General features: G+C 40.8%; 1 protein-coding gene across 2 annotated transcripts in view; it reads right to left on the reverse strand.

The window, feature by feature from the left end:
- The window catches only part of LOC118090829 (uncharacterized), a 40,405-nt gene that overhangs the window by 18,932 nt on the left and 8,009 nt on the right, over nt 1–13,464 (reverse strand). The window contains exons 7-14 of one of the 2 annotated variants that reach the window (XM_035127078.3): nt 11,482–11,712; nt 9,103–9,252; nt 6,879–6,999; nt 5,086–5,217; nt 4,091–4,231; nt 2,756–2,891; nt 1,319–1,529; nt 25–123 (exon numbers count right to left, since the gene is read on the reverse strand). In XM_035127078.3, coding sequence (XP_034982969.1) covers nt 25–123; nt 1,319–1,529; nt 2,756–2,891; nt 4,091–4,231; nt 5,086–5,217; nt 6,879–6,999; nt 9,103–9,252; nt 11,482–11,712 — 1,221 coding nt within the window. The remainder of the gene's footprint in view (nt 1–24; nt 124–1,318; nt 1,530–2,755; nt 2,892–4,090; nt 4,232–5,085; nt 5,218–6,878; nt 7,000–9,102; nt 9,253–11,481; nt 11,713–13,464) is intronic. The other variant, XM_060279707.2, reaches the window with a different exon arrangement.

Genomic DNA, 13,464 nt, shown 5'->3' on the forward strand with positions numbered 1-13,464 from the left:
TAAATGGTATTTAGTTTTACTTACTTTGCTTTGTGAGAGGTTTGGAGTGTGTCATTGTTTACATCAAGGTGAGCTGTGAGTGGTTTATTTGTTCTGAAAATGCTGCTCAATAAATGAGAGTCTCTGCAAGAGAAAATAAACACACAACAGTTTTTCTGCAATTCTAAGGGATCTATGCTGATATGCAATGTAAACCCATTTCTAATGACTGTTTCATACAATGCAGCATATGTGGGGAACCTCTGGCCTTCCAGGTGTTGTTGAATTCCAAGTCCCATCATCCCCAGCCAACATGGTCAATATTAAAAGATAATGGAAGCTGTAATTCAGCATACAGGGTGCAACAGATTCCGCACCTCTGCAGTATCGTTTTAGTAGGTACACGCTGCATATTCAGCACGTTAGAATTCCTAAAACACTTAATCAGAGCAGTATAAGATCCCAGTATAAAGGAAGTTGTTCCACTCCTCTCTGGTGATTTATCAGTTGAGCTTATGTGTGCTGTGGTTAATTCATGACCCAATTTTTAGCATGCACCTATCTTAATTAAGGGACGCGGGTGGCACTGTGGGTTAAACCACAGAGCCTAGAGCTTGCCGATCAGAAGGTCGGCGGTTCGAATCCCTGCGATGGGGTGAGCTCCCGTTGCTTGGTCCCAGCTCCTGCCAACCTAGCAGTTTGAAAGCATGTCAGAGTGCAAGTAGATAAATAGGTACCGCTCCAAGCGGGAAGGTAAACAGTGTTTCCGTGTGCTGCTCTGGTTCACCAGAAGCGGCTTTGTCATGCTGGCCACATGACCTGGAAGCTGTACACGGCTCCCTTGGCCAATAACGCAAGATGAGCGTCGCAACCCGAGTCAGTCACGACTGGACCTAATGGTCAGGGGTCCCTTTACCTTTTTATCTTAAGAGGATTTGGAAACTAAACTCATCGCTTCAAAAAAGAATTAATACAGTATTTCAACATTTTACATCTGCCCCTTTGGAATATTTTCTCAATTTATTTTCCTTTACCCAGCACAAAGTTTTAAAATTAACTTTAATAAAAGAAAAGTAATATTCTGAGCAAATTGGGAAATTTATCCACTAGTGCAATGAGGCTTTTCCTTGGTCCCTGCCTGCCCCCAGCCAAATTGGCTTGGCAGCTTGCAGGCAGAGGAGAGGGGGGAATCGTTCCATCTGGCAAACTGAAACGCTTGCACTGAAGAAAGGGTCGTCATAGTGCTACATCAAATTCCTAAATATATTCACAGAATGGTGAAGTATTTACTCTCCATTGCAAAGGGAGTTGGTAGGCATTTGACTTCTTGTGCTTTTACCTGTAAGAACCAGGTGACACACCTTTAGTGGGGCCACAAGACGGAACAGACTGGAAAGGAGGATGGTTGCCTGGTGTAGGGGTCTCCCTGTCATTCTCTTTTCCCTGCTCTGTATGGAAGCCAAGGAAAGCACCCGCATGTTGTGTTTTGCACCGTCTGCCAGCAATCCGAGGGAAGGCTGAGGTTCTGTGTGTGTGTGGTGAGCTGATTTCTGAAATGCAACAATACACCACCAAGGCAACAAACTTAAAAAAGGCCTTAAGCTCACATATAAGACAGCTGACTTAGATGCATGTGGAATTTAGTTAACTGTGTGAGCACAACTGCACATCACAAGAACTGAAAGTGCAAAGCAAAATGTTCCCTTCAAGTGGAGTCCTTCCCATTCATACAACTTCCAGGAAATATTGTTTTAAGAAGTTAAGAGTATAAAATACCTTTTTATACACTTAAGAAATAATTGCAACCAAATGTTAATTTTTATTATTTATAACGCTTAGTGTTTCTGTACTGTGAAAAGGAAGAACTTTGAAAATAGCTACGAAAATTAACATCACATTTTGATCAAGCAAGACATCTGCTTCCAATAAAACGCTGGCCAAAGGAAAGACAATGTTCATAGACCACATTGCACTCTGCTTCTCTGCTTCCCCTAGGCTCAAGCTTCCACCAGCGCTTCACCTCTTTGCTCTGGTGTAGAGAAATTGTCCCAGTTCTTATCTTCTAGCCTAGTGAGGGTGAACCTTTTGCCTTCCAGGTGTTGTTGGATCCAATTCCCATTAGCCCTAGGCAGCATGACAAATGATCAGCTCAAACTCAAGCTAAGAACACAAAGTGTTCTTCTGCTATATATGGTGAGTGCCCTGGAGATGTAGGATAAGGAAATACCGGTATTCCTGTTTCTCCTGTCAATACAATAGGCTGTGGAACTAAGGGAAATGAAATCACACACAGAATACTGGCTTAGTTCACACATGTATACATATATCATGTGGGGTTATTTTTAATCAATCACACATGACTATGTGATGTATGTATTTTCATGTATACATAAATGAAAATAATTAGTACCAAAAGTCCAATCTCAAAGCATACCCTGCAAACAAACTAATGAAATGTGAAATCAATGGTTATAGGAAAGTGTACCTTTCAGATTAAAAATGTAAAACAAGATAAAGCAGTATATAATTTCATTAAGTGATTTCATATTCCCTTTTTGCAAAGCAGATGCAGCTGTTAGGTTAATATCACATTAACAGATACAAATGCAGATGAACTGTAATGTTTAGTCTATACATACTGATTATAATTTTAAAATATATTTAAATACCCAATGCCAAAAATATAAACCCTGTCATTACTTATTTCATCATTCCTCTGAATTTAGAAGTGTTAGCATCCTCTTTCAATACTTATGCTACTAAATTAAAGACTGACCTAAGGCTATCCGGTAATATTCCATCCAGTCTTCTAGGACATTCTTGATTTTACATCTCAGCACTTTTAATTCTCTGGTAGGGTTGTAGTCTTTGACATGGCTTAGATCCCCTTCTGGAATTCTAGGTATTCTCTCCTGTGGTAATTTTTAAAATCAGAAATCAGATCAAATTCTGAGCAGCACAACAAAGAAAAAGCAATAAAAGTAATAAGGGACCTGATAACAATAGAATGGCTGGTACAAACATTCCCAGAAGATAAAAACTAAATAAAGGTTCTAGCAAAGCAGTCTGAACCTGGAACCTAAAACTGAACAGTGTGCCATAGTGGTTAGTCAGACCTGGGAGACCAGGGTTCCAATCTCTACTTAGCCATGAAGCTTGCTGGGAGTCACTGTCTATCATCCTAACCTACCTTACAGAGGAGTTTCAATGATAATATGGTGAGGGGGTGGGGAGAATTATGTACACCGCCTTTATCTCCATGGAGGAAAGGCAGGGTATAAATATGATGTCACATATAAAATACATAACAAAAAGTCAACATGTGATCCTTTATGTGGCTGGTATTCTCTTCCTTGTTCTCAGCTGCTTTGTTCCACTTTCCATTCTCTTGGCCTATATTTCTGTTCTATTCTATTGCCTCCACTTGATCCCACCTCAGCTTCTGCTTTTCCCACATGTTATCTCCTAATCTGCCTGCTTCATTCTTTCCTTTGTCCCTTCACCTCAAACCCTTGCTTCCTTCCCTTCTCCTTTCAGTTCATCAAAGTACAACCCATCAAATGGGAGGAATATGTACAAAGTCATAGACATGACCAGTAGACCAGTAGGCAACAATCTTGGCTGGCTTCAACTTGTATTTCCTTTCTCTTGGCCCCTGCTTCTTCTGTCTTGTGGCCCCCTTTGCTTCTGCCCTTTCTCCTTCTTTCCATCCTCAGTTATCTCCCCGCCCTCTTATTTATATTTATTCAGTCTCCTTTCTGCATTTGCAGGTATGTGGAATCTTTTTGTGTCACCCAAGCTTCCAGTAAACAGCTGCAAATATTGTACATCTGCCTTTCATTTCTATTGGGTTGGTCAAGACATATTCTTACGTTATTGTGAAATAAGGAATCAAAGCTACATTAGCTGAAGGGGCATTTTGCATACAAGTTTTATGGTGTTAAATCAGCATAACAAAATAAATTGTAGCAAAATACGCTGCTGTTAAATCAGCATAACAAAAATTGTAGCAAAATATGCTGCTGTTACAGTATCCTAGTGGGTGGGCAAAGGCAGAGGAAATGTTAGAAAAAAGTAAGCTGTAGCAGTGTGAAAATAAAATTACATTTACCGTACTTATTTTAATATTGAGTTTCTGACAGCTGATTACTTCTTTTTTAAGAGATTTTTTTGTCTCTTCTGTTTTGCCATGTGTTTTAGAAAAGCCTTTTACTGATGTAGATGGTAGATTAACTTCTGTGAATATCTTGCTCTAGAAAACCAAGAGAGAACAAACAACAGAACTTGCTTTAATTATGTGCAATCCATTGAGTTTCCACCCATTTTTCTTTCCTTCTTGTCCTATAATTTCCCATAGCTACATGACAAGCAACGAAACAGGTGAACCTTTTGTTCGGCAACTGCATCTGCTGTTGAATTGCTACCAGCCATGAAGCACATAACCCCATCAGAAAATAGCGGAAGCTAAATTCTGTGTGACTGACATCAGATTACCTGTAACCAAACAGCAATATACTTCTGTTTGGCTCCTGGCTGTGATGTGGTAGCTGCTTAAAATACTGCTATGTGCACCCCAATCTCCGAGCAGTGAGAGATTTCAGGGGTGCTGTCAGCACATACCTCAGGGTTGGTTTCCTTAAACTGTAGGTCACTGGAGACTGTGGTGTCTTTGTTATATTATGGGATGGTGGGAATTGGGAGTCCCTATCCCTGATGTAGGAGAAAATAATGTGGTAGTGTCTTCTCTATATTCATTTGTCTCACTATTGCACTTGCCTGGATACACGCAATCCACTATGACTCTAACATTTGTGTAGGGCTTCCAATATTATTCCCATAAATTTAAATATCAAGCTAATCCTGATTTTGAACTGAATGGAGAAGTCCATTTGCATGGAAACAGTATGCTGGAAACGGCCCTCTTCTATGTTATTCCTTTTGAAACTACTGTGCAACAAATATTTTATTTCTTGCACATCTTCTCGCAACCAAATTCTCCCACAACCAACCACGGAGAGCTATTATCTCCCTGCAACCTCCCTATAGGCTCTAGCCTGACTGGCATGTTGTGTGGGATTTTTTGCCTCATGAGCTATTGCACCATACCAGATTTTCTAACTGTGGACCAGCCACACCTCGCACCGGTGACAAAGACAAACGCACGCTTTCATGTCGCCACTTGTAAAGCAATCCAACAGCAAAGCGTCCTGCAACCTTCACAGTGATGCACTTGTTAACCTAGAGTAAGACATAAGAGATGTGTACTTCACAGTATTGTTCAGCTAGGAGATTTGCCAAAATGAAGATAGGAAGCCACAAGGGAAATCTGTCACTAACCAGAGAGCTCTTGTTTATGGTGTTCCAGTGCACCTCTCCAGGATACTCCATCCCACCTCCCTTCCCGCCTGATGTTCCATTCCTCCCCCAAAGCAGTTTGGTCCATTCAGCTCAGAATTGTCTATTCTGCTTTGACTGGCTTTGGGGTTTCAGACAGGAGAATTCCCCAGGCATATTACCTGAAGGTGCCAGGGATTGAACCTAGGGCCTTCTGCATGCAGAGCAGGTGTGATACAAATGAGCTATGGTGCTTTCCCAGAAATACTGTTGTGGGAATGCAGGAATCTGTCAACTACTGTATCATCAAAACCACTGGTCTATCTACTTCATTACTGTCAATACTGATTGGCAATGACTATCTAGGATTTCAGACAGGGTTCTCATCCAAGTCTACTTTGGACCTTTCACATGCAGAGCAAGTTTTCTACCACACTCCTTTTAAAAAAAACAAACCCAGTGTCTGCAAGATATAATTGGGCACATATAATTGCAAGATATAATTAGGCTTCTGTACTTCTTGCCAGATGTAGGTTGCTGGGGTAGTTGTAGCAAGTACAGAGCATAGCTAGTTGCCAGGATTGCATAGGGTTGGGTTGCTAGATAAAGGGGTAAAATTTTATCTCTACTTCAAATCTTACATCATAGCAAGGAAAGGTCGAGTGCAAACATGACTTTTCTACTCTTGACAGTTTAAGAAGTGCTAGGTTAAGCATGTTACCTTAGGGGGAAAGGAAGGGACAGGAGCAAAGCAGTTCAGTTTTAAAGTAATGCAGTTTCCCACTTCTCTTCTGTTTTATTATTATTAGGCTTCTTAAGTCAGTTGTTACACAGATATCTCCAGGCAACTTAGGTAAAGGTAAAGGTATCCCTGATCATTAGGTCCAGTCGTGACCAACTCTGGGGTTGTGGCGCTCATCTCGCGTTATTGGCCAAGGGAGCTGGCGTACAGTTTCCAGGTCATATGGATCAGCATAACAAAGCCGCTCCTGGCAAACCAGAGCAGCACACGGAAATGCCTTTTACCTTCCCGCTTGGAGTGGTACCTATTTATCTACTTGCACTTTGATGTGCTTTCAAACTGCTAGGTTGGCAGGAGCTGGGACCGAGCAACGGGAGCTCACCCCGTCACAGGGATTCGAACCGCTGACCTGATCAGCAAGCCCTAGGCTCTGTGGTTTAACCCACAGCGCCACCTGCGTCCCAGGCAACTTACAACACACTTAAAAACATAAATATATTATAATAACTCATTCATACAAAAGCACATGTAATTTATAAAAATATGGATTTCATATATGAATATGATCCTGTTTTGTACCATGATGGCTCAATCTTCATTGTAGTGTTTGTGCTGCTTAATCTTGGGAAGAAGAAAATTAATTCAAAGTACCATTTTCTTCATTAAACTTCATTCCTCATTAATTTTACTGTGAGGTAGCTTAGGTAGTTAGCTACTTCTGTTAGCTGAATAATTTACAACACTGTAAATAACAGCATCCCCCAGAAGGAAAGCAGTACAGTATTAGAAAAAAGAATTGAATAAAAAAAAGAATAAATGCTACCTGCATAATAACTGGGTCATCAAGCTTCCCTTCCCCAGGCCATTTCCACTGGCGTAGTATTTCTCCATCTTTATTAGTCACCATGCCTCCTTCCTGATTAAATATCATTGCTATGCTGCTGCTGCAGAAACCAAAAGCCAGTTTTTCACGGTGCCATTTAGTAAAACATAATGGGTAACTCAAGCTGTCTACTTTGATCTTGGTGCTTTTAATTAACATAGTAATTTGCATATTTATTGCTTCGTCTATATTTTCATATAGCATTCAACACAGGTGTGCACAGTGGCTGTGAATGAAGAATCCAGCCTTAAGAGAGTCACAAAATTATTTCGTAACATAGCCATTGCTTTTTAACTGCAAAACATGAAGGTGCCTGGAAAACCCCATGTTAACACTGGTTCTTATTCTAGGCATACTTTACAGGAATCAATGACCTATCATATATATTATATCCCATTGTGGTATTATCCAAGGCAAAAAACCCACACTTTCATCTGCTAAGGCTATGATCCACAAATCAGTAGAGGCATGCTGCACAGCCTAGGCTGATAGGGTTAAACTAGGTGTGAAAGACTTTGCTCTCCCTTCCCATTCTATTCCATATAAAAAATTTGTGTCAATGGAATGCTTTTAACTCACCACAAGTTGAGAGGATACTTGAACTCTACAAGGCTCTGATTCTACACAGCAAGTTGGTACATGGCCTACCTTGAGCTCTAAACTACCGTGTAAATTAAACAAGATTTTAAAGAAAGGGTATAAGAAGTGCTGCACCAGCAAGGCACCTCCACCTGCTGTGTCAAGTGTTTTGAGCCAACCAATGGCAGGTCACCAGGCCCAACTTGATGGATCAGTGGCTGTCACTGCACAGCAGTGCCAGCTGCTACCTTAAGATGTCTACGCTGTTCTGGGTGGAGTGAATGGAAGCTTTTGAAGCACACTTTTAGTTTGCGAGGGAGTGAGTCATGCTTGAAACAATGTGGGAGCCTTTTAATTATGCCCTACATTCAGTACATTCCAGAAAAACGTCTACTTCTGCTTCATTGACTATGCAAAAGCCTTTGACTGTGTCGACCACAGCAAACTATGGCAAGTTCTTAAAGAAATGGGAGTGCCTGATCACCTCATCTGTCTCCTGAGAAATCTCTATGTGGGACAAGAAGCTACAGTTAGAACTGGATATGGAACAACTGAGTGGTTCAAAATTGGGAAAGGAGTACGACAAGGTTGTATATTGTCTCCCTGCTTATTTAACTTATATGCAGAATTCATCATGCGAAAGGCTGGACTAGATGAATCCCAAGCCGGAATTAAGATTGCCGGAAGAAATATCAACAACCTCAGATATGCAGATGACACAACCTTGATGGCAGAAAGCGAGGAGGAATTAAAGAACCTTTTAATGAGGGTGAAAGAGGAGAGTGCAAAATATGGTCTGAAGCTCAACATCAAAAAAACCAAGATCATGGCCACTGGTCCCATCACCTCCTGGCAAATAGAAGGGGAAGAAATGGAGGCAGTGAGAGATTTTACCTTCTTGGGCTCCTTGATCACTGCAGATGGTGACAGCAGTCACGAAATTAAAAGACGCCTGCTTCTTGGGAGAAAAGCAATGACAAACCTAGACAGCATCTTAAAAAGCAGAGACATCACCTTGCCGACAAAGGTCCGTATAGTTAAAGCTATGGTTTTCCCAGTAGTGATGTATGGAAGTGAGAGCTGGACCATAAAGAAGGCTGATCGCCGAAGAATTGATGCTTTTGAATTATGGTGCTGGAGGAGACTCTTGAGAGTCCCATGGACTGCAAGAAGATCAAACCTATCCATTCTTAAGGAAATCAGCCCTGAGTGCTCCCTGGAAGGACAGATCGTGAAGCTGAGGCTCCAATACTTTGGCCACCTCATGAGAAGAGAAGAATCCTTGGAAAAGACCCTGATGTTGGGAAAGATTGAGGGCACTAGGAGAAGGGGACGTCAGAGGACAAGATGGTTGGACAGTGTTCTCGAAGCTACGAACATGAGTTTGACCAAACTGCGGGAGACAGTGGAAGACAGGAGTGCCTGGCGTGCTATGGTCCATGGGGTCACGAAGAGTCGCACACGACTAAACGACTAAACAACAACAACACATTCAGTACAGCAGGTACCGCCAAAGGACTGTCTCACAGTGCCTGCTGCAGTTAACATTTGATGTTAGGAAGCCCTCTCGAACGTCTCTTCTTACCTGTTAGAGAAGCAAACGCTGCCATGTCCAGAAGGAGTAAATGTTCCAAGTAACGCACGATCGGGACAGTCATTAAATATATTGGTGTACAAGCCACCACAAGGAAGATCAGAGTAACTCTGACAGACTGCAACATGTCCAGAGGGGTAGGTAAATGAAGAGTCAAGGAATTTGTCTGAGATGGATATAGCATTTCCAGGTGTCTAATTATAATGCACTTTAATAATAATAATAATAATAATAAATTTTATTTATACCCCGTCCATCTGGTGGGCTTCCAATATATATAAAAACATCAACAAAACACTACACATTAAAAAGTTTCCCTATACAGGCTGCTTTCAAGTGTCTTCTAAAAGTTGTATGGTTACTTATCTCCTTGACATCTGATGGGAGGGTGTTTCACAGGGAGGGTGTACCGGTAACTGCCGAGAAGGCCCTCTACTGGGTTCCCTGTAGCTTCACTTCTCACAGTAAAAGAACTGCCAGAAGATGCTCAGAGCTAGATCTCAGTGTCCAGCTGAACATGGAGGGAGGAGATGCTCCTTCAGGTATACTGGGCCGAGGCCATTTAGGGTTCTAAAGGTCAGCACCAACACTTTGAATTGTGCTCAGAAATGTATCTTAGCACCAACTATTGCTGGTAAAGGGGAGAAATCTACCGTAGATGTGCAGCAGATCATCAAACTACCAGGAGAGAGAGATTGAATTGGGTTCAGTGACCAACAACAAAGCCAATACAGATTTCTGAGGACCAACGTAAAAAGGTCCCAAGCTTGAAAGCACCATCTAAACTCTGACTGCTGCATTTTGCACCAATTGCAATCTCTGAGGCATCTTCAGGGACAGGCTTGTGTAGTGCAAATTACAATAGTCCAAACAGGAGATTACAAGAATATGGATAATCATGGCCACGCTAGCCATGTCCAGGAAAGCTAAACCAGCCATGCTTGGAAAAAGATACTCCATGGAAGTGGAATACAGGCATATTCCCCCCGCCCTCCACCAAAGCTATGGACCTGATCTTTTAGGGAGGTCCAACCACAGTCATCTTTCTGTTTCCCAGATCTAGAAGCTACCAAACCACAAGCACCTCTACCTTGACGGGACTCAGCTTCAGTTTATTGTCCTCATTCAAGCCATTACTATTTATGGTATAATGAAGAACCTTTAAAATGCTATAAAAATAATTTTAAAATAAAGCTTGCCAAAGAGCTATGGGGAGATGGGTATGTATGACGGATAGCACCAGATACACCCAGTGAACTACTAAAAAAGGTGCCTGCAACAATGACATGCAGTCATGACTGAAACAACTCTAATATTAGTGCCTGTTTTTTTCACTCATAATACATGTAGAATTGAACTAAAAATTGCACTGAGGATTCAGTATTGGGATGTACAATCATGAATGGCTTGTGCGATGCAACTGTAAATTACTCATTCTATTTCTTGTCTACCGTACGTTTGACAGCAGCTCAAACTTGATCGGTGCTTATTCAGAGGATTTACCAAGTACCCATCTACAAACTTCAAAATTATAAGCAGTGTGGTACGCAGCAGTGTACCTATCTGTGCTAAAGTGGATGCTATCATGAATGACTTTCCACATCACCACTGTTGGCAGCTGTTTGTCTGCTCAGATGGCTAGATGATAGATAGATAGATAGATAGATGATAGATAGATAGAGAAATGCAAAGACCTGTTTCTATATAAAACTTTAGACAGTTTGAGGTTTAGTAACTTCAAGTGATAAGGGGTCCTTCTCTGTTTTCTCAAATCAGCAGCAGGTAATCTAAAATTTTGACATTCAAGTGAGTAGGAACGAAAATGCTTGGGTCATGACTCACTACTTTCCTTCTTTTCAGTTTGGATAAAAAGTTCTAAAGCAAGTCCACACACACAAAAATCACGTTTTTGATTCCAGACTTAACCTGCATAAAACCGCACACCATTATTTGGAAACAGATTTTTCAAAATGTCTTGCTCCTGTAAAGTGATCTAGATTCTAGAACCTTTTATAGTGGAACCTCGGTTTATGAACACCTCAGTTTATGAATTTTCGGTTTACGAACACCGCGGACCCATTTGGAACGGATTAATTCACTTTCCATTACTTTCAATGGGAAAGTTCCTTTCAGTTTATGAACGCTTCAGTTTATGAACAGACTTCTGGAACCAATTGTGTTCATAAACCGAGGTACCACTGTACAGTTCAATCCTTAAAGACGTTTACTCAGAAATCCTAAACAAATTTGCTTCCTGCCTGCCAAGTGAATTAAGTAATTTTAAATCCATGCTTTTTCTTTGTTGTAGAAATGTTTCCTCCCATTCCTGATAGATGGAATTCTCTTTTATGTTACACTTTCAAAGGATATTAAATGAAGGATGATCCATCAACCAATCCATAGTGCAGTTTTTTTAAGGCTGGCTCAGCTTGTTTGATCACTGGCAACTGTGGTTTTTCATACAGGCTCTCAGAAGAGACTTTCTTACTGGGCAGCCCTTTGATGTTTTGGGGAAAGGTTTCCTTCTTGATATCACCATAATGACGAAGAATAATAGGCTTGTCAAATCCTGATTCTTTCAGCTTAGACAGTTGCTCAGTTCTGTTTGGGATATATTTTTTTGATCAATTATTTACTAAGAAATTCTCTTAAATAAGGTCTTCAACATAGCTAGCTTTTAGGCTGAAAAAGTTCAGCTTTCTATATGATCTCAATAAGCAATGTAGTACAGCATATTCCAGGCACCAGTCTTCTATTCATCCAAGTAAAAAGCAGTTTAATTCAATCCAAACCCTGTAAGAGCTTTGAAAATACCCTTTATATTTAGAAAGAAAAACAGTTTAGAATGTAAGATGCAAGTCTAAATTCACTTGCCTATTGCTCAGGCAACTCGGTAGAGTCCTAATACAGATTCTGAACACAGAAATCCTAATCTAGACTACGTTTCACCCTCATTTTACATTTTTGGTTTTATTTTCAAAAGATCTTGACCAATTATTTGCCTGTTATTCTGAATAAGCACATTAATAAAGGAACACCAACCAGTGCCACGGCTCAACCCCAGTCCAGATTTAGCAGTAAGTCCATGTGCTGCTCTGGTTTGCCAGAAGCGACTTTGTCATGCTGGCCACATGACCTGGAAGCTATACGCCGGCTCCCTCGGCCGATAATGCGAGATGAGCGCGCAACCCCAGAGTCGGTCACGACTGGACCTAATGGTCAGGGGTCCCTTTACCTTTACCTTTACTTCTAAGTCAATAGTTGCCCCATCTCCCTTTTACACAGAAACCTGGACATCACCTGCAGCTCTTAAGTATCCTAGCAGTTACTGAGCTACAGTACTAGTTAAACAGGGAAAATGCAACAGAGCAGCTAGCTTTCTTCACTGTTGGTGCTGAAGGAGAGTGAGCGTTATATCATTTTGGCCTGCGCTTGCATAAGCTACTATGTGTACTTTATTCAAAGAAGAGCTACTGGACTGGACTGTCCTTTCCATTGGTAGGCAGCATATTTATGCGTCTTCAAGCAGCTTTATTTCAATGTCACTGTGAATTTTCTCATAGTCTATATATTACACATTGCTGACTTTGACAGTGTCAGATATCCAAACCTTTAACTGATGGCAGGAATTAAGCAGGAAAGCATTCCGGTAGCTTGTAATTCTAAATATTAGAGGAAATCTAAGGAGAATCCTTGACTGGAAGCCAACATTCCTTACACCTTAAATTCTGCAACAAGATAGCACTCAGGACACCTTTTTGCTGACCAGGCTAGGAATAAGCATTCAATAACACTAAGTCAAGTTCAACAGCATTGGCACAGAAACCTGGCAGCAGTCAGCGCTGTACCTTCCAAAATGGGGATCAGGATTTCAGCGCCAGGTCTATGTGCCAATAGGGGTGATAAACACTGAAAAAGAAAACATACTCTCCTCCTCAGGGATGGATTGGTTTGCATAGTTTTTGTCTATATAATTATATCTCAGATGAAAATAAATCTTCCAGTAATAATATAGAACATACAAGTGTAAAAACAGTTAAAGCTAACAGAAGATAGTCATTTGATCAAGATTAATCGAGTCATTCACTTAGAACTGTATAGGGAAACACAGGGCCCAAGAAAGTAAAAGACTTCTGAAAATGATATAGTTTTTCAAAAATACTTGCTAGGATTAATTCAGTCCTCACTACATTGGGGACGTTTTTAAAAATTACCAGACATCATGATTCTGAGGTTGTTGTCCCTAAGAAAAAGGTATCTTCATTTCCCACTCCTGTCAAATACCAAATATTCAATTATTTAATTCCCCCCCAATAGGAAATGAGTTTCTGTAATGTGGTTTTATAACATGGT

Source organism: Zootoca vivipara, chromosome 9, assembly GCF_965207765.1.
Source record: "Zootoca vivipara chromosome 9, rZooViv2.hap1.1, whole genome shotgun sequence".
In the NCBI taxonomy this organism is placed as follows: Eukaryota; Metazoa; Chordata; class Lepidosauria; order Squamata; family Lacertidae; genus Zootoca; species Zootoca vivipara.